The 25,966-nt window shown below is 40.2% G+C and overlaps 1 protein-coding gene and 1 non-coding gene across 11 annotated transcripts in view; both read right to left on the bottom strand.

Moving 5' to 3' along the window:
- UNC80 (unc-80 homolog, NALCN channel complex subunit) overlaps window positions 1–25,966 on the bottom strand; it is a 190,476-nt gene that overhangs the window by 23,348 nt on the left and 141,162 nt on the right. For 9 of the 10 annotated variants that reach the window (XM_032479957.1, XM_032479961.1, XM_032479955.1 and 6 more), the window contains 13 exons: window positions 24,668–24,936; window positions 23,124–23,258; window positions 21,506–21,644; window positions 20,812–20,908; window positions 16,490–16,660; window positions 13,166–13,258; window positions 11,713–11,748; window positions 11,137–11,355; window positions 6,313–6,513; window positions 4,030–4,153; window positions 2,906–3,031; window positions 1,552–1,675; window positions 607–813 (listed from right to left, as the gene is read on the bottom strand). In XM_032479957.1, coding sequence (XP_032335848.1) covers window positions 607–813; window positions 1,552–1,675; window positions 2,906–3,031; window positions 4,030–4,153; window positions 6,313–6,513; window positions 11,137–11,355; window positions 11,713–11,748; window positions 13,166–13,258; window positions 16,490–16,660; window positions 20,812–20,908; window positions 21,506–21,644; window positions 23,124–23,258; window positions 24,668–24,936 — 1,941 coding nt within the window. The remainder of the gene's footprint in view (window positions 1–606; window positions 814–1,551; window positions 1,676–2,905; window positions 3,032–4,029; window positions 4,154–6,312; window positions 6,514–11,136; window positions 11,356–11,712; window positions 11,749–13,165; window positions 13,259–16,489; window positions 16,661–20,811; window positions 20,909–21,505; window positions 21,645–23,123; window positions 23,259–24,667; window positions 24,937–25,966) is intronic. The other variant, XM_032479960.1, reaches the window with a different exon arrangement.
- On the bottom strand, window positions 19,049–19,213 carry LOC116663937. Its single transcript, XR_004320293.1, has one exon. It is a non-coding gene; the product is annotated as a U1 spliceosomal RNA (small nuclear RNA).

The raw sequence follows: 25,966 nt of genomic DNA on the forward strand, positions 1-25,966 counted from the left end.
CAAGTGGCCTTGTTTCTTTTTTTCCATTTTTCATTCTCCTTGCCAATCACATCATTTTCAGATGCATCCCTTATAATGCAGTCCAAACACCCCACTACACTCCAAACCCCAAGGACCTGTTTTTTTACCATTGTGTATACTCCCCATACCAAGGTCTGCTTTGGTGAATTGAACAATGTCCTACAAGATTTTTTCAACTTCCTCCTTTTGAGATTTTCTGTTATAGTGCTCCTGAGTCTCAGTGCTGTGGCGGGGGTGGTCTTTTCTCCCTGGCTGAGTTCTTTCTGGCCAAGGAGCAACTTCAACCATTACATAGGTCAGAACCCAGCTACAGCAGGGATAGGGTAACAGGAAAGGAGAGGTGGAGGGTGATGCTTCATCCTTGCTCAAGTGGCTTCTTTAAATACTCTCTGAGTTGAGGTCTTAAAAAATACTTTTTGAGTCTAGGTGGAACATAACTAAATAAATACATATGCATATACATATACACACACATATATAAAGGTGTATATATACATATATGTGTGTGTATATACATACATTTATACATATATGAAGAGAGAGAGAAAAAGAGAGAGAGAGAGAGAGAAAGGAAGAAGTACCCACCCAAGTATGCTGCTTGGCTGGTGGACTCTGCCAGCCCTTCCCTGCGCAAGTCTTTCCCTGCATCCCCGGGGGTGGAGCAGTGGGCGGGGGAGCTCTCCAACATGAAGTTCTTGCTCCTGGACGTGCTGATGATCCGTGGAGGCAAGAGCACATTAATGACCGTCTGTAGCAGCAGCTGCACCTCAGGCTGCTCCAGCCACGGGCTATCTGAGGGGCAGAGTTTGGAAGAGGGAAGTGGAAAGAAAAACAAGTCACAAGGTAGACTTTCCACATTAGACACAGAAGAATTCAGCTCTCTTTCCAATTCCAAACTAGAACACCCTAGAAATTCGAGTGTCTTCCCCACCAAGTAGAGCTCCTCCTATGAGTGGAAGCCGTGCTTCTGGTCCTGGGTGTCTCCTCCGTGGTCAACACCCAAGGGTCCCTGTTCTCAGCCAAATCTCTGCTTTACCACTTCAATCTCCTTTCTTTTTGTCTGCTCAAATACTCATAATGCACTCTCTTTACATTTGAGATAAACTTTTTCTAAAAGAAAAATCCCCCAAGAAGGAAGAGGAATGAAAACACACTGGAATTTAATAACAGTGGAAGGATTTCTGCTAAACCTAGTGTCAGTAGGTTATAAAGTTCATTCACCTGTCAATGCACATCATACTGTACTTCAGTTAATACCATTTTCTTAATCAAAAAAATGATCTCCTGGTTTTTAATGTACTGAAATGATTTTAAATAGGATGTATCTTCTAAGAAGCAGAGCAGAGGAAAGCTTTGCCCCAGGGTAGCTAAACTGAAAAGAAAGAAAAACTCTATTTTCTAAGATAACCCTGTTTACATCATTCAGATCGATTTCAGTGATGACCTTCATGGGAAAAGGAGAAATAATAGCTTGACATTTAAGAAAACACAACAACAATGATAAGTTTCCTTTAGTTAAATTAATCAGACCTTTGCTTCCAGATCCTACTGTGAGCACAAATGGGATGAGCAGATTTAAAAGCATCCCTTCCCTTCGCTCTTGATTGGTGAATGGGGAGATCACATGGCTTAAGGGGAAATCTTCTTTTAAAGCCTGTGCAGCAATAATAGAAAAAAAGATTAATTGACCCCCCTCACCCATTCAGCCTGTTTGTTTTTACACAGCATGGCGGGACTCCCTGCTGGCTGCACCTGCAAACTGGGAGTTCAGTTGTCATCTCTGCAGCATACAAGATTCACCCCAAACTGATACTTTACCATTTGCTTGACATAATTGAGTGCTATATACCTAAAAAAAACAGTAACATCTTGAATATAAAATAAAAATTTATTATACTTATAGTCTGGTATTAAAATAGCCACATTTCCCCATTTTCAGTTTCTCCATATGTCCACTAATAAATATTTTAGCAACCAAAAAAAAAGGAAGAACTTGCCACCTGCTCCATTTGAAAATTATTTAAAAGTCCTCGGACCCCTGAATAAGGCCTTCTCCAAGCCAGAAAGCAACAGACAATAAAGAAAGAGATAAATGATCTCTGTACACGTGTTACTAAAATGTTATCACTTTAGGGATGTCATTGTTTCCTTTTTGTGTGGTACCCACAGTACTTGCTTAATCTCTTTTCCATCATCTTACCCGTTCTCTGGATGATGGACCATCGAGCTTGGTTGTCAGAGAATAGATGGGTCAGTTATATACCTCCCATTGGTCACAGAGCTTCCTGGTGATTTACAACTCTTAACATTAGTGACACACAGAAATAGGCAGGGAAATTGGCATTCTGCACATTTTTGCCCTGGGAATGATTATTTTAATTTTAAGACATAAAAGAAGGGGGAGAGTAATAATTTTAAAAGCACCTGCAATATTCAACCCACAATCATTAAAGAAAATTAAGATATTCAAAGTCTAGTGATACCATTTGAAAGAATTTTTTATGGCAATTCTTTCTGCAAATAATTTAAAGCCAGACTTTGAATATTACTGCCTCTTTTAATTAACAATTGTGGGCTGATTATCTGTGAACCATTATTTCCCTAACAAATTTGCATACATTTTAAATGACTGAAGTGGTTGCTGAGGTCGTGGCAGGACTAAATGACTCTGCTATTTTTGAGATCTCAAGAAGAATTACAGAAGCACAACTTTAGGACCAAGCTCAGTGCTGAAGCTCCAAACCGGTAAAAGTTTGGAGATGTTTACACTTTTGTTTCACAGATTTTGCCCAGCCATTGCAGGAAAAAAGAAAAGAGGACACCATGATCTGGTGCCTCAACCAGCAACTTAAAAGAGCGTGACAAACAGGTAAGGCAGTCACACCTGTATCTGCAACGCTACAAGCCGGACAACAGCTGTGCTGAAGGGCAGAGGTGGTGAGAGATAAGGGCTGAGATGAAGAAGGGGTAATCCATCAGCAACACTGGAGGGTCCTACCACTCCCATCACCTGAAATACAAACAGAGCACATGACCAGCCTTGACTATTGCAATTTCATGCAACTGTAGTAAGGGAGTCTCATTCAGTAATAATAATAATAATAATAATAATAATAATAATAATAATAATAATAATAATAATAATAATAATAATAATAATAATAATTTGAAGGTTGGGCATGTTACTTTTAATCTATCCGTGCTGCCTCCTCTTGAAGGCGTGTAATGTCTGGAGTCAGATCAAATGTTTACACTGGATTCAGGCAAGGTTTTGTATAATGTTGTTTATAACTAACTATGTAAATAATGAGAGATGAACCAAAAATTGCTCTAATCAGGAGACTGGATATACTTACTTGTGGACTCAAAGGAATGCAGTCAACATTCTTTGATGGAGCAAATACTGAGGACAATGATGATGGCAAGAGCTCTATTTGCACTAGGCATTCCAACTACAGGTTAATTGCCCAACTAGTTAAGCAGCAGATTCTAGTCAATGAAATGCTCTACCATGGTTTCCACATTGTACAAAACCTTGCGGAGACCAGACTCTAGAGATTACATAAATGATTAAAAATTTTTTTTCTTTCTTCCCATAAATCCTAGACTGGCCAACTCAGTGCCTTTTTGCACTAAAAAAGAAAAAAAATTCTCTTTGTATTTTAAACTCCCCCACCCGAGACTACCTCAACATCTAGCCAATTGTGCAGTCTCCACCACCCCACTCTCCAACTGGCAGCCCTCAACTCTCAGCGCAACTTGAAGAGGTCGACTGTCAAAGTAGTGTGTGGGAAGCAGCGCACCAAAATCCCATCTGTGCAGGGATGGGCCCCTGGATCTCCCCACGCACCACCTTGAAATGTGCCTCACTATTTTCAGTGTCACCTGAGCCGTCTGTTTTCATGGGTAGGTAGGTATGTAGGTTGACCTGTAAATCTTCAATTCAGAGAAGTCAATAGCAGAGTTACATTTTGCAAAGTTTCAGAAGATTGCCACTTGGCTACTCACCAGATTGACACAGACATTGATCAGTGACCTAAGGTGAGGCAGGAAGGATATGATTGGCTGCCTCTGAAGTGTCAAACAAACCCCTTCAATCAAATTGCTGGCAGGCTCCCACTCAACCTGTCGCCTGGAATACAATATAGGAGCCATTAGCGGCATGGCTCCCTTCCGGAGACTGTCTGAAAAGAGTGAATGAGACGGTGATTCTGACGCCATCTAAGACAGGATGGATGTCTGAGACAACAAAGTGCTTCACAGAGGATGAAGTTTACCATGTTTTTCCAAAAGTACAGAGCACAGTGGGGAGGGAAGAGGATACTGAAAACGTAGCATAGGCACTCCTGCCCCACTCGACTAATGAGACAAAATCTATTGAAGAAAAAACAGAGATGATGAATGGGTGGCATTTCATGTTTCCTGGGTTTAGCTCTGAGAGGGAGCATGAGGCTACGATTGTAGGGACGCCATCGTCGGGGTCACCACCCCCAACAGAACTAATCTGACTACAGGCTGTGTTTCTGAAATCTTCCAATCAGACTACAGTTGATCCCATCAGCGTTTACACCAGATTACAACTAATTAGATTTATATGGCTTAACTCCTGCCAAAAAGATGGCATTAGAGGAAAATAGTCTATCTATTTATTTTTGAAAATAGTCTATTTAAAAAGTGTTCTTTCTTGTCTTCCTAAACAGTGATATTTGGGGGCTGCTTTCTATGGTAGTATAAATGGTGGTATACCTAACCAACTAGATGAACATAGGATTTTCTGTAATAAAAGACAGTTTAGTATGTATTTGTCTCAGTAGTGAAAGGGTCATTTCTGTGGCCCCCTAAATAAACAGGTTGGGCTTTACTGAGATCAACACTATTTCCAAATATTATCCTGGAAATAATTTCTAAGCTTATATTGCCTACCTAATTGAAATTTCTATAGTGACAAAGTGGAAATGCTCATAAATGAGGACACAGTGACATCCCTGATGCCCAAGGAACTCACAGGACAGGTTCAGTCCACATTTCTCTTGTGGAATTGAGATCACCTGAAGAAATTAAATCCACGGCTACTCTAAATTCACAGCCTGCATCCCAAGAAAACTGCCTACCACTGACCAAGTCGATGCATTAATCCAGAAGTCTACTTTTAGGAAGCATGCTGTTCTTTAAAAATGGGCTTAGTTATATGACAAATGAGTCAGCCTATGAAGATGCTTAACATCTTTAGATACGGAGTTATTCTGACACATCCCTGTAAGATTTATAAGCTCATGGCCGTTTGCCAATAGGCACGAGTGTTCCATTGGGACCACTAAAGAAAACAGGAGTCCTTTAAGGACAGACATTTCCATGCCCATGAAATAAATAACCTTGAAATAGTGTATAGGCATTCGTCCTCACAATATAAAAGAATATAGCATCAAACCATCAATTATTAGAATGAAATCTTTCAATTTCTTTTTTTTCCCCTGACGACTACATAAATAAAGACAGGCACAGGATGAAACTTGCAAAAGTTCTAACAAATCGAACAGTAAGCTCTACAAATTCTTGGGCAAGAGCTGCACTGACTTTAGGTTTTGTTTAAAAGGACAGGAAGTGCCCTCCCTAACCCAAAATTGAAATTTCCAAGTATGTGCGTTTATTAGCATTTATCAATTAAACTATCTGCTCATGGTGCCTATAGGTTTCCAAACTGGGCTCAGATCTCCAGGTAGACTGGTTCAGAGGCATCTGCTCATAGAAAGGTTACTAATGGGTATTTCAGGCCACTGAGTGGAGATCAAGTGGTAATAACATTCATTTAGTACCACTTGAATTAAGTAAAAAGGTGAAAATGAGTCATCTGTTATCAACCCTGAGATCTCTTTAGCTGCTGCTTGGCTGATTATTGTAAAGCCTGGCATTTCTCTAAACTGGTACCTAAAATACTATGTTAAATACCTGTTTTCTGAACATGAAATTAATTTTTCTTCTCTCCTTATTTGTGTAATGTAGAAGGTATGTCCTGGAATTGAAGGGTTCACACTGAATTTCTGATGTGTGTCAGATAAGAAATATGATAGCTAAGAAATGAACAGATTTTTCAAGATACATATTTTTAAAGAATATGTTATTTCCTCAAAATATAGACGCTGCTGCTTATGCATTTGTACACCTATCTATGCATACGTAACAGAACACTCGCAAGTCATTCATTCAACTCCAGATTGATCCACCACCTTAAAAAATGACCAACTTTAAGTCTGAGGCTTGTAATATCAACAGCTGACTAGGAGGCCTCCTCACCTCAAAGTAGGCATCTTATGAATTTTGTTGAACATTCTATCCAATCTCTTTAGAATGAGGATGAGGGCCGGCCTCACTGCCTCGGCCGTCCAGTCAGTAATGGGCAGCATCTCCATGATGTAGCGCCGCAGCCCCCGGCTCTCCATGGTCTGGGTGTCGTATGGTGCCAGCTTCAGAAGGGAGTGGGCTATTTCCGCCAACCTAAAACATTTTATTTGGTTTTTAAAGAATAAGCTTAGAATGCCACCATGGGAATTGTCCCACACAGCATCATGCTAATCACTCTCCTTCCAACACACCAACTCCCTGAACTACAAACATTCTGACACATTATCTCATAATTTTAAAATAAATGTTTAAAAAAAAAAGCAAATTAGGACAAAATAAGTCCCACACATTCCAACTGACTGATATCTCTCTTAAGTCTTTTCAATTGGTAGTTTCCCCCCTCCCCCTCTTCTGTTTTTGGTTTTTTTCTTTTTTGACATCTAGTAATTTATTTGTTGGAGAAATTTAGCTGTTTGCTGTGTAGCATTTCCTACATTCTGGATTTTGCTGATTGGATCTCCATGGTGTCTTTTATTTATTTATCCCATTGCCCCTATATCTAATTCAGCTGGTAGTCATGTTCAGGGGTTCGATCAGATTAGATCTGATTTTCTGGCACGTGCACTTCATAGGTGATACGTACTTTCATCAGCAGGCACGTGATTCCTAGTTGTCACTCTTTTTAGGATGTCAGCCACCACTAGTGATCACTGTGGCAGATTCATTAACTCACTGGGAAGTAGTACAGTGGAAATAGTGTATCATTCCTTTTTTCATGTATTAACTATTAACTATAGCATTTCAATAAGGAGAAATTTTCTTTTGATTATTCCAAAAGAGACAGGATAAATGCTTGAAAAGATCTTCAGTTTAAGAGCTGCCTGGGTGATTCTGACAGGCACTCTGGTTTAGGAATCAGAGCCAAGCCCCCTCCTCTGTAATACTTAGATTGCTCCACAATTGCTCCATCTGACCAGCACCACGGATGGAGAATTCATCACTGCACAAGGTGGCTCATTCCATCTATGGGGGTCCACACTGTGAAAAGCTCTCCTTGTATTAGGTCCCCCAGTTCCCTGAGTTTTTTCCTACAAGGCTTCATCTGGAAGCCTGAATTCAATCCGTCTTCTCCCTGGCAACCCTTCATTATCAAGTAACACTTGTTGTCTCCTCATCCCCCCTTATCCTCCCTCCAGACCCAACGTTCACATTGTCCTTCTGGAAATTGTGTGTGTGTGTGTGTGTGTGTGTTTCACAGTCTTTTGTTTATCTCTTTCTCACAAATGTGCCCTGCAGAAAATAATTCTTCACTTCTCAGGCTGCTTGACAGATAAATCTACACACACGTATTTCTTTTCGCTTATTAGTTTGTAGGTAACCTTAAGAAATGCTGGAGAAATGACTGATCCATTTTAAGCTTGAAAACAATACTTAAGAGTCATTTTATGGATTACTAACTGAATTTCTCTCATCCCTGGTCATGTTACAAAATGAATTTGCTTTGGGCATAAAACAAAAAGTTCCTTTAATACAGTCTTTGCTGTACTAGCACATGAATAATCGTGAGAACACAGGGATTTTTCCCACTGAGAAGGAGAGGGAGAAAGAAAATAAATTTGCAGATCTTGCTACCCTGCTATACTGCTGCTTTGGCAGCTCTGGGTGGGGCAAATGTGCCAATAAATTCCCTTAGGGTAGAAACTATCTAATCAAGAATATCTTCCTTGAGAGCCTTGCAGTCAACCATATATTCTGCAAATGCAGGGGTACAGATTTCTTCAACACTCCTTCCTGGCTCTTTGACTCAAATCAAGTACTTCTTGCAAATATCTCTTCTATCTTTTATATCATCCCATTTCTTTTTTTTTTTAAATCAGTCCTCTCTCCTTGATTAATATTGTCCATTCCTATGGCTTTAAATACCACCCATATGCCCACAGTTCTAAAATTTATATATTTAGCTCTGACTTCTACATATATCCAATGTGTACTTAATTTATAAAAGAAAACCTTAATTATACCCTTTGCTTGGCATAGGATAAAAGCATTTGGAACTGTCCGCACTCAGCAAACTGTTTGGAAAGAGAACATGGCAGGTCTATTTTTATTGAAAGCTTATTGTAAGAAATTGCATGAATAGAGGGCATTTAGTCTTAATATCCCTGGCAGTAAAAATTTTGCCTACCTCCCTATAGCTCCAGGCCATGAAATAACTGTTCTATAGAAAGACATTATCCTGGCTCTGTAGAGGATCCTCTTGCTGAATTGCATTATGACATCTGGAACTCTCAGCAGTGACAGGCATCAGCCGTGTGACACTGGCCCTTGATCTCTATGGGGACGTTGTTGAGGGTGCTGTTTGTCACACTCCTCTTTTCTTTTAACCAATGCCAACTAGGAGATATTTCTTTTTCTTCATATTTAAAAACGGTAATGGTTTACCAAAAAACTAGTTGTTTTTATCTTCTCAATACTATGATTTTGTTATTGGTCCTTTCCCCCTCATTGCTTTGATAACTCAAAAGCTCAAAGTAAAATTTATAGTTCATGAATAGCATCCATAATGATTAAATCATATAGATTTCCTGTCCTCTCACCACAAACAAAATTATTTTCCTGCTAAGTTTTTTCACATTGTTCTGACTCTCTAATTTGTAAATTGCATTCCTTTGTATCATACAATTTTCTAAGTTGCCTCAAGTAACTTGGTGAAATAATAAATACATCTATACACACATGTGATATATAGTACTTGCAACACGGCATTATATTCTTCAAAAATTTTTTTTTACTGAGTGAGCTGATTTTCAATGTTAGTTTCAGGTGTACAGCAAAGTGATTCAGTTATACATACACATACATATATATTTTCAGATTCTTTTCCATTCTATGTTATTAGAAGAAATTGAATATAGTTCCCTGTACTATACATTAGGTCCTCGTTGTTTATCTATTTTATGTATAGTAATGTGTGCCTGTTAATCCCCAACCCCTAATGTATCCTTCCTGGCCCTTTGTTTTTTACCATAGTTTGTTTTCTATGTCTGTAAGTTATAGTTATATTCTCATGCATGCTTCTTGTATTGGGCTGTGATCATGTTGAGGACCAGAGTTTTATTTTACATCCCCAGTGTCTATCATAGTATTTGGGTATTTCTCATTAGCATTAGTATATATTGAGCCCTAGACCAGTGCCAGGCACAGAGCTCAATCATTTAAACTACTAGAGCTCATTTAACCTTTAATAGGGATTTGACCTCTAGAGGGACCTCCAGGCCCCTCTGACATGCTCTCCCCTCCCTCCAAATGCCTTAAGGATGGTAGATACAGATGGACAAGTTGTAGGACAGTTACTAACCCATGATCATGATCTCTCTCTCTCTCTCTGACTCTCCTTCTCTCTCTCTCCCATCTTTTAGAAATCTCTCCCCCTTTCTCCTACAAAATGTCTGTTGGTAGTAGTGATTCTCTGACTCTGGGCGACTTAGGTCAGCTAGCCATGATCATCAGTAGGAAAGGAGAGGAGATGGCCTGAACAGAGCGCTGAGTTACTATGGCAACAGGAGCGTAATACTCCAAACTTTCCTCCCCTTCCCCAGTGTAGGAACTGAGATTCTCAGGGTAAAATAAGCTCTCCCCCATCACAGCACAGCAGGGAGTGTGAACACATGCGAAGCCCTGGAGCTCTGGCTGTGTGCCAACAACTCAGAGGATGTGAAATCAGTCTGGAAGAGAAAAAGCCTGTGTTTTCCACACATTCTCCCTCACTTAGTATTTTCTAAATTTTTCAAGAGATAATTTTAAGGGGAAAAAAAAAGGGAGTTAATAATTAGGAAATTGGTGTCTTTAAATTGCAATGTAATTTCTGAAAGGCTAGAACCTAAGCCTACCTTTAGCTTTACAGTTACACTAAACTCTCCAAGTGAACATTTTGATGCCCATGGAATTTTCCTTTCAAGGAATTTTTATGACCTTTTACAGACGGTTACAAAGCTAAATAGAAGATCCTCTGGAATCATGTTCCTTTTAGGAATCTGAAAATACAGACACAGACTTTATAGTTGGAATAACAAGTGAAATAACGTCTCCATAGGAAGAAGGAAATATGAGTGCACAGAGATGTAATTCTGGGGCCTCTCCCTGACACACCAGGAGTGAAAAATTTTAAATTCATGACTGGCCTCATCTAGGGCAGAATTTTTACCAGGACACTGTTTTGAGACGTTGGAAGGCTGTTACATCCAGTGCATGTAAAAGGGATCTCAGACTCAAGCAAAATGTGGCTCCGAGTTAAAACTGTTCCTTCCCTGCCGACTTAATCAGTGCGTCCTTGGGTCATGTAGAGGCAGGGGAAGCCCTCAAGCAGAAAGTAGCAGTGCATTTTTAGTGTAAAATAAGAGAAAGGAGACATTGGATTCTTTTGAAAAATTAGAATCTGGGCAGGAAATAGAACTTGGAAGAAGGCTACTTCCCGAAGAATTAGGTGATGGAATTTCCCTTTCACTCTCTTTTATTGAGGAGCAAATACATTGCCTGGGCTTTTCCGTCTTTAAGAACATTGCCCCCTGTCCATGCTGAGATCCTTTTTCACAGACTTAACATACTTTCCCAGAGGGCCCTGCATCCAAGCCACAGGAAACCAGTCCATTTCAACCAACTCCATGTTCTTATTCTGCCCCATCTCTACTCCACTGCCTCCCACCACACCCCAACCTCCTTCAGACATCCAGCCCAAGCTGTGTCCACACTTAGAGGCAGAGAAAATGAGGCCAGTACCTCATGTGGGACTTCACATCCAGCAACTCCAGGGCAGTGACCCGTGGCTCCCCGGCCAAGTTTTGCAAGATCTTCAGCCTGGGCCCGCAGTGCTTGTAGAACTCCGTGCAGATGTTCAGCAGCGACTCCCGGGGTCTTCGGAACTCCTCCCGAGCAATCCTTTCATCCAGTTCCTCTCTGGGAAGGCCCTGCCCTTCCTCCAGTAAGTGCAGGTTTTCTCTGGGGATTTACAGAAGGTTAACTGGGGGTCTGGAAAGGTGCATGGGGGGGCAACTGTGAGAGGGAAGTACCACATGGCAGAGAAATATGATTCCTTATATTATATATAAGTCAGCAAATCAGCACTGGGTGGGGCCTAGGAGAACCTCATTGGAAAGCTAAAGAAAGTGCATCACCCTAGAAGAGATGGTCACCCCAAATGGTAGTGGCTTTACATTAGCTATTTCTTGAGGATGTACCCAGAAGTAGAACGACATGTGGGGATGAAATGCAATCTAATGGAACCATAACCCAGCTCAAAGGCAAATCATCACAAGATAGCAGAATTAGTATGAAATTAGGGCTGTCTTTCAGTACCTGATAAAGTGCAGTTTGGCGCCCTGTTCCTGGTACCTGGGAGTCAGAAAAAAGTCTGCGTGACTATCAGAGCGAGAACAGGGGCCTTGTGGTGGGGCCTCTTAAAGATTTTTCCTAGCAAAAGCCTTTGAAGCTACACATTTTGATAAGCTTACCAATCCACACATGCTAATCCTGAAATACAAAATCTTACTCTTTCATTTGGCAACCACATATGCTGAAATTATAGCTGCCATGAACGCTGTTCCATTGCCACTTAATTTGTAGAAAGACAGGCATTGTAAAAACATCCACAAACCCATGGGATGTGGTCAAATGAGGGAAATTTTTGAAAACTTCAAAGGCAAAGTGAATCTAAGTTATAGTTTTTACATCATGTCCTACTATTTTGGGTGATCAGAGGAAGAACTATGGCTGACTTCCTTTTAGTTCTAGAGACTGGCTGCTTTATGATTGATTTGATAACAGGACTTTAGAAGCCCTCTTTCTCTCTGCACCTTTCATCTCGTAGTTGAACCTGGCCCCATGTGCTTAGAGAAGCCCGTAAATATCACTTACATTCATTATTTAAGACCCACATAGTCATTTTTCCTTAACGTGAGAAATTGAGGCCTGAGTTAACACTATCGGACCAGATAATTTATAGTCAGGAATTTATTTTATTATATAGGTATGTGATAAGCAGTGAATTTACTTTACACAATTAACGATACACACTTAAAAGTATGCTTCAGAGAGAGTAGAAAATTACTTAGTTTTTTCTTATCATCTCCCTGCTAACTACTCCATACCGGGAAAGGAGAACTTTCTCTCAAGCTGATCTTGGGTTTGCCCTAAATCTTCCTTGGAGGAAGAAGCTAATTAAACTTTTTGTTTGTTTTTGTCTTAGAGTGTTTAGGAGTTAACCCAGGCAGAAGAAAGCAGGTGAAGTATTAACTAGTATAGCTGGTGTCTGAGTTACACCAAAACAGGGAAGGCGATGAAGTCAATGACCGTGAAAGCATCATTTAAGGACTTAAGTCAAAATGTGGATGAAATGTCTGCAAAAAATCTGTCCAGATGAAAGAAAGCTGACTTGGCACAGCTGCCCTGGAATGAGAAACCACCTCCTGATTATTACTGTTTCATTTGGCTTTTTCTTGGAGGCCAGTGAAACAACACTGGAATGGTTCAAAGACCACCCAGGAGGCAGAGAACATCTTGCATGTTTGTGCAAACAAACGGACACAAATGCCAGTTTTTGAAGGTGGCTTAGTTCTCTTCATTTATGAAGGTGAGAATTTCAAAGAAGCCTCAGTATTTCCTGTCACTCTAAACTCTCCCCTTCTTTTCTTTCCCTTGGAGATTTTCACACTCAGTGTTGACTATTTTCAGGATTCGTTTCATTCCCAACAGCTGAGATTCAGGCTGCATGAAACTGAGAGACCACGGAAGAACAAGGCCAGTGAATTACCTGGTGTTCACCCCAGATGACATGGTGTGGTTGGCTGCGGTGGCCCCTTTATGGCCTTGGTCACACCTGCTCATCTGTGGTGCTGTCATGGGCCTGTGACAATGACAGTAACAAAACAACAACACAAGTGGAAACACTGATGAAATCCTCAAGCTACTGCAGCTCACACGAGTTTTAAGTTAGTCTTAGAGTCTTATAAAGATAGACTTTGGGTTTTTCTGTCACACTTTTCTGCTGTCTCTGTTCTGGGAAGCACTTTTAAGGGAACACTGATTCCTAAGGGTTTATAAGCTCACCATGATTTAAGTCCTCCCATTTCTTGGTTTATTCATAGGAATAAACTATGACTCTTCAAACCAGACATTTATGAAATCAGACTTCTAAGTCTGTAGTAATTGAGAGTTAAGAGTTCATTTTTCAAATTCTACAGTTACCAGGAAGTTAGCCACTCCAGACAGTAAGAGAAAGATAGGGGTGAATACCATTCAGGTAACCTTCTCCATAACCAGCCACTCTGTTTTTCTGAGAAACTATCAAAGAGTAAAAGAATTTTTCTAGACAAAATTATACCTAAAACTGCCCAGGGAAGGGAGTAAATTAGTATCTATTATAAGTCAGTAATTGACACACTAAGAAATAGATTTGAACCATCTCATTTTATATCTGCAGGGTTCACTTTAAATATTAGGCAAACTTAGCCTCTGCATCAGTGTCTGCAACATGGTAGGGATGATAAAGCTTTTCAAAGCCATTGCTTGTGTGAGCTCTTTAAGGCTTGCTTTTGTTGTGCTCATCTTCTGGATGCTGGTTGTGGCTGGAAAGGGAGAAAGCCTTTAAAAATCACACCATGTTAGCTATCTTGATTGTGGTAGTGGTTTCATGGGTACATACTTCTGTCAAAACTCATCAAATTGTACACCTGAAATATGTGTAGTTCACTGTACAGGAACCATTCCACAATAAAGGTGTTGAAAAGTATCAATTAAAAAAAAAAATCACACCAGACCTTCCCTTCCTGTGCCTTCGTGGTGGTAGGCGGCATTTAAAGATGGCCCTGAGAACTTCCCACCCTGGCGTTGCTCCCGTGTTTAAGCTACATTATATTGGCAGAAAGGAGATGATCTGGGCAGACCTCATCTCATCTCCAACCCTTAAAAAGCACAGAGCTGACTCTCACTAGGGGCAGACAGATGTGAAGTCTGAGAGGGACTCAGGGCACCACTGCTGGTAGATCTGGAGCCGTGTGAGAAGGGAAACAGGTGTCTTCTGACAGCAGAGTGGCCCCTGGCTGACTGCCAGGAAGGAAAGGGAACCTCAGACCTGAATCTGACTGGTGTTGGATTCTGCCCCAAACCTGAATGATCTCGGAAGTGGATTTTTCCCCAGGAACTTCAGATAAGAGCCCAGACTGAATGACATCTTGACTTTGACCTTGTGAGACCCTGTCAGAGGAACCAGCTGAGCTTGCTCGATTTCTGGCCTACAAACCTCTGAGATAATAAATGTGTTCTGTTTTGAGTCTCTCAGTTTATGGGAATGTGTTATGCGACAATAGAAACTCATATGAGACACTTGAAATATAATTATTTATTTATAGGTAGGTTTTTTTTTTTCCCCGTGAGCTACATAAATTAGGGCTGTGAAAGTGAAGTGGTATTCTCTTCTTTTTGTAAAAACAATGAAGCCAAATTTGTTGTGAATAATTATAACCAAATAATGAGACTAGTCTTCCCCTCCATCAAAAGAGTGTTAAATAGGCTGGAATACTTAAGGCTACAGAATTTTAAATGTCAGAGCTCCCTCCATAACTCTTTGTGGAATTTTGGGTAAGTCAATTTTGGATAAGCTAATTGACTTACTGTACAAGGGAGTAGAAAGCATCAATATTGTGTCTATAAATAGAAATATCAAGTGACATTTAGGAGAATGGTCTGCTCTTCTCTCCTCTGGTCACAGGAAGGCACTAGTGATGTAACCAGGTGGATGAGCAGAAAGAGTGAAAGTCACGTGTTTCTCTTTAGGATCTTCTCCTACCTCGGACTCTCAGGAAATCATCGTCAATGCACTAGGGACTGTTTCCCATTGGATGAGGCAATTCATCACGGCTCCCTGTCCCACTGCTTCCCATTTCTTCAGTTTAGATGCACTCGGGCACTTCAAAAGATAGCTGACCCAAGGCTTTGGGGCTGTATTCTACTTGCCGAGGTTGACAATGTAGCTCAAGATTAGAAACTAAACATACATTGAATTTAATGAGCAACAGTCTCACTCCCTGTCTAACTTGCTGCTGCATGCTGAAATAGTCCTCCCTGAACCAACAGATTTCACCTAGCCCCCTCACCGGCAGAGCAAGATGGGGCTGGGGAAGTGGGCACCTTTTTGGGAGTAAATCTTGGAATTGTAGGCTAAGGATATGGCCAAACACGATGGACACCAGGGCAGAAAGAAGGCTTCCCCACGTCCACCCCTGCGGAGGAATGTCACCTTCCAGCTAATTTTAGGTGAGAACAGAGAAGGAAAGGCAACCATTTACATAGTTTCCTGCATCTACTGTCCCGACTCCTCTCACTCCATCTTTTGTACATGCCCCCTAGTACATGCCTTCCCTGGCAGTTTAATTCCCCCACTTCTCCACCCAAGAATCTTGTGACGGGACTAACTAAATTCCTGGAACTTTGTTCAGGGCTGAACCCTGGTGTCAAATGACCTTTCCATTCCCAAATCCCTCAGCCCTCTGTCTCAGCACTCCTGAGCCTGGTCCCAAGGAGAATCTGTTAATTAGAGCATTAGAACAAAATTCTGTAGTTTATCTTTGTTACGTAGCTTCTGAAATGAAAGTAAGAAACCCTAACTCCTTACAGACAGTAAAATAACAAAAGAATGCTGAGTTGGAATTGCAGACATTTCATGTCTCATAAAAGAGCTTATTTTATTAAAATCTGGATCACAATTTCATATTCACTAAATTGGCCTTTTTACAAAAGATCTGCTCACTGCTGGCACAGAAGTTGCCACAGAAGCTGCCACAGAAGCTCAGCAAATTACATGCAAATGTGTGATTAGTAATCATGGTAGAAAAATAATAATAGTTACTATTATTATTATTATTATTATTATTACTATTATTACTCAGAGTACTTAGCACTATTTATGTAAATAACATAAGGAATGTTTGTAGTTTTAAACTATAAAGGGCTGAGTTTGGGTAAGTTATCTGTAAATAAAAACTGGGTTTTAGAAATTTTTTTTGCCACCCCATTTTTTTCTGCTTTTTGGTGGGTACATACAGTTTCTAGCTGTGGATATTTCTGCCAGTGGGATTACCTGGTGAGGACCTCCACACTGTATAAAAGGGCCTGCAGGGATGTCGCAAGGGCAGCCGTGGCCGCGATCTCCTCCCGGGCAGCAGGTACCGTCTCCACTTGTGACGTCTGCCTCTTTAGCTTTTGGAGGTAACATGGCACTAAAGCTTCCAAGACCATCAGCATCTGAAGACTTTAATCAACAGAAAGAAAACCAAGGTGGCGTTTTACATCCTACTTTTGTGGATCGTATCACATTTAGGGGTACAACAGAGACTTGGTGTTACAAATATTGAATCTTGTAAGAGTTGAACTTATTCCTGTAAGAGCTATCAGGGAACAACTGTTTAAGAGACTCCGACTCCACCCGGGAATTAAGAACGCCTCTGGCTTACAGCAGAATAGGGCATTAGGGAAGATTCTTCAAAAATTTCAATTTAACAGTGTTGACTTTGGCTTTTAACTCACGACGACAGAGGAATTTCGTCGTGAACTCTAATTCCTTTTGATTCCAATGTGTTTGATTTTCACTTGAGTCTTTTGTGTCTCATTGGGAATTTGATAATGGGAGGACTTTTTAGTCAAATTTGGGGGTTCTGTGTCATTAGCATTTTAATATTAGAGAATCTTTATGCATTTTATTATTGCATCATCTTAGTATTACCCCTTAATCTCACTGCAGAATCTCTGATACACCCTATTAACGTGGCACTGGACACACTTGGAAGGGAAAATAGGATAGGGACTATTTTGTATGTGTGTGTGTTTTATTTTATTTTTTAATTTTAACTTTTTTTTATTGAGTAGTAGTCATTTTACAATGTTGTGTCAAATTCCAATGTAGAGCACAATTTTTCAGTTATACATGAACATACATATATTCATTGTCACATTTTTTTTCTCTGTGAGCTACCACAAGATCTTGTATGTATTTCCCTGTGCTACACAGTATTGTTTATCTATTCTACACTTTAAAATCCCAGTCTGTCCCTTCCCACCCCCTGCCTAGGGACTATTTTTATACTCAGGAATTGAGTGGACATGGAGTTAATGCAGAGTTTCAATCCATTTTTGAGTCTTTTATGAGCTGTGATATTGTAGGAGGAGCCTAGGGAAAGTGGGACGAGGAACATCATGATAGAAGGTAGATTTGGTCTCCTGAGGGCTGAAGTCACACTCCTGGTTGACCACAGGTATAACGTTTAATCCTCATTGTTTAAGACAAAAAGAACTGGAAACGTTGGGGGTGCACGTGGCATTTTTTACTCATTCCTCATGTTTCCTTCCAGGAGAGAGAGTTCAGTTCATATAAATCCTGGTTCCTGTTTGCCCTTTTACTCATTCTGCTCTGGAGGAGTGGGAAGGACTTATCTGAGGGGCAAATTGATAAAGATATATACAATCAGCTCAGCCCTTTCCTTTTTCCTGGAAAGGCTTGCCAACAGGGCTTTCCTCCGCCATGCTGTGAGTTTTCAGGGAGGTCCTGTTTCAAGCTTGATTCTGCTACTTAGTCTTTCTCAGTAATAAAGGTGATATGATCAACCTCCCTTTTGCCTCACTCCTTGTCTTCCTTCATTTTTTTAGGACATGGGCAAGAGAGAGGGGACTCATCATTGGCTCCTCTCAGAAACCTCAACACTTAAGACTAAAACCATCTCAGGAGTTTCTGAGAAAGAATAAATAAAATCCTCAAGAAGGCTGCGGTGTGCAGCTCAGGAAGGAGAGCAGGGAATTGCACCAGAGGTTGAGGCCAAAAGAAACATTATGTATCTTCTTCAGGTGACTCCTTCTGTTTACACACATGGTGGTAAGAGGCAGGGTGAGGTAAGGTGACTTGACCGAGCACCTCAAGACAGCTAAACAACAAAATTTCAGAAGGAAAAACTACAAAAATTAATTGCTATAGAAGCAGAGGCAGGAGAGATTATTTGTCATGGGCAGATGGGGAAATGTACTGTGAAGATGGTGCAGAGGTCACTCTACTCAAGATCAGGACGTTCTGACCCTACCATTTGCTATCTCCCAGTGGTGTGTGCGGAGATGGTACATTATATGCAAACTGATGGAAGACTATTAAACAACGGCATTACAGCATAAGATTGATCCTTAATAATGAAGCAGTCTGGGAATATCTAATAGGCTGTCCATTGCTTTTTTCATAGAATACTTTAAAAAATACAAAATCCCAGTCTTTTATTCAATTCATAATAACTAAGAGAATTTTCAGCATCAAATAAAACTGACAATGGTTAAAACATCACTGAGGAGAATTTGTTACTGAATAAACTGATCTAATAGAGAAACTACATCTTGCAGGCAACACTGAAATATGACTTGGGGAACCAGGCAGGTATAATGATCAAAACCCAAAACACAAAAGCTCAAAATGACAGAAACTCTAATTGGCAAAGTTTGATATAGACCAAAACAAAATCAGTCCTTCCCCAAAACCTAATTGATGACTTTAATCTTTATTATAAATTTTACATGGAAAGAAAATAATCTCAGTGAAAAGAACTTTGGTTTTTTGTTTTTTGGGTTTTTTTTAGTTTTTTGTTTGTTTGTTTGTTTGTTTTTAGATTAGGGGAAAGTGCAAAAGTAGTCCCCCACTAGCACAAGTCATGCAGTCAAGTTTCCTGCATTTGGGGAAATCGCAGGGGTCAGTACACCCAGAGTGCAATGGATAAGCCTTACCCTGGGAAAGCCACCTTCATGATCATGGTGTCTCCCCTGTCAGGTTAACTATCAATGAAAAGAATTTTGATAAAATGAAAATAAAAAGTTGAAAATGGCTTATTTGCAACATAAAATAACTGATCAAGGAATTAAAGTGGCATAGAGAAATTAGACAATTATCCCTTAATGAACATTGATCACTGTAGGCATAATTATGATTAAGGTTTTTATATTTATAAAGTCATAGTCAACATATCCTTAGAGTTAAAATACCCACTGGGTTAAAATAGTATAGTTGCAATATGGGTCAATGTTTTTCTACACTAATTGAAAACCAAAAGTAGAATTAAGGAGGAATGTGAAAAATTGATGATGAGATTTGATCAGAAAGAGAATTAAGAATTCTAAGTAATGTGTAAATCTGTAAGCCCAATCTTTACACCCCAAGTATGTCACTATATCTTATTTTCAGGGTTAGACCAGGGTCAGCATCCTGGAACTGACATAATACTCAGACAAGATTTATATTCTTATTCTTTATGTGACAGGAGTCTGTAGTCTCAATTTCTTGAATTTATATCAGGAAGATGCTAACCTGCTTAGATAAGGCAGTCTTAATAGGGAGCAATACTCTGGAACAATTTATCAGCCCATGTTTCTCTGTAAAGTGAGAAAGTTGAGGCAAAAGCTGTGAGATGTTTATGACTAATCCTTATTTTCTTTCAAAACATTTTCTGACCACAAAGGACTATGCATAAAGAAATAATCAAATGAGAGAAATAGGAAAATGGAAACAGTTGGCTGTTATCTGATTTGTTCATTCTATACATTTTTACTGTTATATCTTCTATGGACTACAGCATTATATTGGACATTGGAAGATATATACAGATATACCAAGAATATGGCACAATGTAGTGCTTTGTTTCTAGGTTATGTATTATGAGAAAAAAATCAGACTAGATTAAGAAGTTGTAAGAGAGAGATTGTCTATTGTTGATATAATTGGAGAAAAGAAGGGAAGGCCAAAGGGTTAGTTAGGCCAGAATTATGGAACATTTCGAAGGAATACAACTCTTATTTTTAAGCATGTACATTACATAAAAGGGGGCTATTCACAATTCATTTGAATTATTGTCTCTGCCTTTAGAAGACCTATTTTCATAGAGAGATGAGACTGATTTTCATTCTGCATATCACTGTACACATATATCAGATGAGAGCCAACGTCCTAGAACTGGAATGACACTCTCTATGTGAGACCTTTGGATTCCTTGCACTTGGCAAAATGACAGACATGACTTATCTTCCTGCTCTTTGGCAGAAGTTCTTACTGCTCCTTGAAAGGAGTTTTCTCGAATAGTTTAAATGTCTGTCCTAAAATTTTATTTGCTATTAATTTATATCACATGTGAGGATGATATTTTCTAAACAAGACTAAACATCTTAGCTGCTGCACAAATTCCAAATCAGGGGATTTCAAATTAATGAAGATATACTATATTTTTCATAATCCCTGCTATGACAGATTTCCCAGATTTAGTTTTTGCAAACATACTTGCCAGAACGTTACAGGTTAATATTAGCACACATAACCCTTTGTGGTCAATTTTATTTTCTTCACCATATTTACTTATTTCAAGGCACAGAAGAAAAGGCTGCAGTTACCTTCTGAATGACTCAGGAGCGTAGGCCACCACGGTAACGCAAAGCTTAATGGCTTCGCTTATAGAGAAAGTCAGGTCTTCATTTCCATAGCAGAAATCTGAAGGGACAGACGGTCAAAGCCAGGGAGAAGAATTTGTCACTGTTAATACTGACTTTCCAGTTATATTTTGTAGCCATTTCTTTCTTAGACTTTATTCCTAAACTGTGAGCACTATCAATTTCCTCATCTAAAGGGACTGAAAACTCTGTTCTACTTTTGAATAAACTGGATGATTAAATAAAAGTGCTTTTTCTGGGGTAGCTTAAAAGAATCTTACCGAATAGAAGGGCATTTGGATGGTCTAAGGTAAGACATGAGACTTCTCTGAATCTTTGAATAACTCTACTTATACACAGTCCATGACAATAAAAAACTATCTTAAAGTATTACCCACTTCGAATCGCCCATGAAAACCCAATTTTCTGAAAACTGCAGTGGTCTACTGAGCCCCCTTTTTTAATACAATCTTCATGGCAGAGAATTCTTTACACTTCAAGATTTACAAGAAATTTAAGAAAAATAGGAGCTAGGAAAATGTTCTCACCATTATTCTATTTGTTTTTGCTGTTCTGATTTAGTTCAAAATATTCAGTATAGAGTCATTCAGAAAGATTACCAAGAGAACAAGAATGTCAAGACAAATTTTGCTTTTACCTAGTGACTTCAGAGGCTTCTCAGCTTTGACCAGCTCTAAGATGTCTAGGATGTCTGTGGTCTCTCCTTCCAGTGACTGTAGCAAGTCAAACAGGCACTGAGCTGACACACCTTTGCTGGACCCGGTGTTGGCAGCATCCTGTATAAAGAAAAGCCATTTTAGATGATTAATTCCTACCTGAGTACTGATGTCGTTTGATCAAGAATTCAAGTTTCATAAACTTTGCCACCAATAACAATTACAATATCTTCAGTTTACAGAATTCTGCATCCAACCATGCTGCTATGTGACTTTGGAATGCCTGATCTTTTAAGAAATCTATTAAATGTTAATCTAGTACAAAAAAGATATTTGTGGAAACTCATTAAAATGCAGCAATATGTGAACTGCAAGAAGAGCTCATGCCACTTGTTCCTCTGGTCTATGCTAGTAGGACTCAGCATTCCCGAAGGAAATGCCCATGGTGGATTAGCTGAGTACTTCCAAAATGTTTGGAGAACAGATGCTTATTTTGACAACTCTGGGAATTTTATAGGTCCTATATGATAATATATCTCCAGAATGGAAATACTTGCCACCTCAAATCTCTTTAAAATGGCTTTAATTCATTCATTAAAACAACAAATCTTCATTAAATGCCTCCTATGTACCAGGTTCCATTTTGTGCACTGAGGTTATAGCAAAACAAAAACAAAAACAAAACAACTCCATAAAAATTTAACAACTAAAGACAACAAAAGGCAAATGAAACCTAGGTAAAGGTCTGGCTTTAATGGAGCTTAAATTCTGTTGTGGGGTGTGGCAGAGATACCTATTGGTGAGACAAATACATGTGTGACATGTGATATGGTATAAATGCCCTGCAGAAAAAGAAAAATTAAGCAGGGTAAGTGCTAGAGAGTGATAGAAAGAAATGAGTATCAGGGACTTCTCCTTTTATCATTTTTTATTTTCCATCCTTTTATTAATTGAGTATAAAAAACCTGGAGAGTTGGTCTATCTACATCCTAGGGGCTGAGATAAGAACTGAAGATAAATGTTGAAGAGAAATTATTCACTTGTTGAAAGAGAAATGATTTACGGTGCTCATGGTCCAGTGGCTGAAGGAAGAGAGCTGAGAGACTGGTCACACAATGGGACAATGACAAGGCTAACGTAAAAACAGAACTCTGATCTTCAGCCTGTGGTAACCAGCCCAGGAAACCAGCCTGCTATAAGTAGACTTGTAGAAGTCAAACTACTAGCTCTAGTGTAAACAAAATAACCCCTGGAACAATTAGCCCCCTAATGGCCAGGACCTGATTAATTACTCCCAGCTTCCCTAATCCTTATCCCCATGTCCAACTTAGGACCAACCAGAGAAAGCCAAATATGCGCCCATAACCAACGGCAAAGAGAGACCTCACTTCTTGTTAGCCTGTGTACAGCCTCCCCACGCCAATGGCCTCCAATCAGGGTATCCCTGAAGCCTCCCCTTTTCTCCACTATACTGTCTGCATTCGAATTTTTTCCCAAACACAGGTGATGGTGGCTAACTCCCTTGCTCCAGTGAGCTCCGAATAAAGAACCTTTAGTTTTCTCGTTTGGTTGGTCTTTATTTCCACAGAGCTTACTCACAGGAAACTCCAGGAGAGGGGCCACACTTGCAAACAGCTGGAGCACAAAGGGCTTCCGGTGTAGAATGTAGAACTGGTGGCAGGCAAATTCAATGGCTTGACGCAGCTGGGGGTTACTTTCGTAGTCAGAGTACACCTGTGGGAAAATGCCGCATAGTCAGAAAATGCCTAAACAGCCTATTATGGGAAGCAAGGAGGGCAATGGCGAATTTCATAAACTGGTAGATGGGAGGGTAAAATGGTATATCCTTTCTTGAGGGAAATTTGGCAATATATGTAAGAATCCTAAAAATACCAATATACTTTTTTCCCTGGGAAATTTGTGACTTAGGAATTTATCTTAAGAAAACAATTGGACAAATATACAAAGATGTATATACGAGAATGCCTGCTGCAAGGTTGCTTAAAATAGTAGAAAATTTGAAACAACTTTCGCTATTTGTAAATTGGGGTTGTTTAAGTGAATTATGGTATATGCATACAACAGAATACTAGACAATTATTTTTTTTAAAAGATGCCATAGTGCTAAATAGAGCTACATGAGAAAATGCCCATATATTCCTAGTATTACATTTTTGAATATATGGTATGACCCAACTTCTGTTTTTAAGAAAAGTAGGAAAGAGTATCAGGATTTTGAAGATTTAAACCAAGGCTATGTAGGAGGGAAGATTACAGGTGATCTTTATTTTCTTGTTTTAAACTTTTATCTTCTGAATCTCATAATGAGCATTTACTGTTTTTGATAATCAGTCAAAAAAGTTATAAAAAGGGGAAAACTCCAACTATTTAAAAATCAGACAGAGAGCCCTGATGACATTAAAAGTCAATTTCTTGCCCCTGCAGGTTGAGCAAAGCCCACTTTACACAAGTGTGTATTACTTCCATAATTTTTATGAAAATTTCCATAAAGGTAGAGAACTAGGGTGATCCCCCCGGCCCTGTCTGAACTTTACTCAGCACTCCTAAATGCACCCACATACACATCAGACTTGTGTAAGTGGAAACTGTTTCTGCTCCATTCACCTCCTCCAACCCCGTCATATTCCAAGTTTAATGGCAATGAAAATCTCTATTCAGAGAGAGGGCAGAGACTCTCTTGGGAGAAACATCCACTTGCCATACATTTGAATAATGGTTCTCACATTTCCGAGGGCATCAGTATCACCTGGAGGCTTGTAAAAACAGATTACTGGGCCCTGCCCCCAGAGTTTCTGATCAAGTAGGTCTGGGATGGGGCCCACCCAAGAATGGGCATTTCTAACAAAGCCCCAGGTGATACTGATGCTGCCGGTGCAGAGATTACACTTGGAGGATAACTGGCCTAGAAGAAACAGGAAAGCACAGCCCAGATCTGGGAGATCTCAGGATAAAATGGAATATCGTGACCTTTTGGAAATTTCTAATGGAGGGAGGGTTTCACCTGGTGCCTTCTGGGGTCACAAAAGAAGATAATTCCATCATTCAAAAGTTTCCTTAATAGATCCTGTGGAAGTGCGAGATGGGCAGTTAATCTCCCAGTTAGGAGAGGCGAGCCAGCGCACCTGCAGCATGGTGGGCAGAATCCACTGGTAGCCACTGAGAGAGAACAGGTGATTGAAGTGCACAGCGCTGTTGATGACGGTGGCTGCATACTGCCTGAGCAGGGCGCTGTCTTCCGGGTGGAGGATCAGAGCCCCGTTAAACACGTTGAGGAAAAGCATGATTTCATCTCCCCAGGGAAACTCGCTCGGCATGCCCAGGAACATCTCCTCTAGGAGCTGGATCCACAAGCTCTTCTGAAGTGTGTCAAGGCCAAACAGCTCCTTGCCAGCTGCGAGAACATGAAACAGCAGAGACAGAATGAGCCCCATGCCAATCTGGTCAGCGTGGTATGACCACCAAAGCCCAGGGCACCGCTGTTTCCCATTCGTTCCAACTTGGGGAGTGTGGAGATCGACTGCTGACTCACTTCCCAGCACAACACTGCTGGCACAGCTGTAATACCTCCTAGTCCTCCAGGGACTTTCTTCATCACCTCTTTGATTCAGCTCTGTGGGCAAGGCGGGGTAGGCATGCGCAGTGTGTTGCTGCTGCATAAGCCATGGCTTTGAGAGATAATAAGTCATTACAGAAAGAAAATGGCAGGGTTATGGCTAATTCTTGGTCTTTAAAATCCTGGTCAGACTAGAGCTCTGTCTACTACTGCTCTGGAGCTTCTGGATGAGGATACAGAGCATAGCGATGCTGATTTAAGTAAATTGTCCCAGATTTAAAACTGAGTAGCAGAGTGAGGTTTCAGAATAGGTCTCTTTCTATTTCTGTTTCAGGCTCCTTTCCCCTGACCCCTGTCTCGCTCTCTCAAATCGGGTATAATTTAGATAGAGTAAAATACACAGATTGTAAATGTAGAATTCAATGAGTTTTGACAAAAATACCCACTCATGCAATCAAATTTCCATCAATATATAGACCATTTTCATCACGTTAGAAAGATCCCTCCTGCCCCCTTCCAGGAAATCTATTCCCCCCAAACCAGAGGCCACCACTGTTCTGATTTCTGTTACAGTAGATTCATTTTTCCGCCTCTTAAACTTTGTATAAATACCTGTTCTTCACTTAGTCAGGAACTCCTCTAACACCACCATACTACTTCATTCAACTCCTCATGATTAGCTTAGAGCAGTGGTCTCGGAGTTTGGTCCTTGGGAGAGCAGCATCAGTATCACCTGACAGCTTGTTAGAAATGCAGGCTCCTAGGCCCCATTCCAGAGATACTGCATCAGAAACTCAGGGATGAAGAGTAGGGCCCAGCGATCTGTGGTTTATCAAGTTCTCCAGGTGATTCTGATGCCCACTCAGGG

This window comes from Camelus ferus, chromosome 5 (assembly GCF_009834535.1).
Source record: "Camelus ferus isolate YT-003-E chromosome 5, BCGSAC_Cfer_1.0, whole genome shotgun sequence".
NCBI lineage: Eukaryota > Metazoa > Chordata > Mammalia > Artiodactyla > Camelidae > Camelus > Camelus ferus.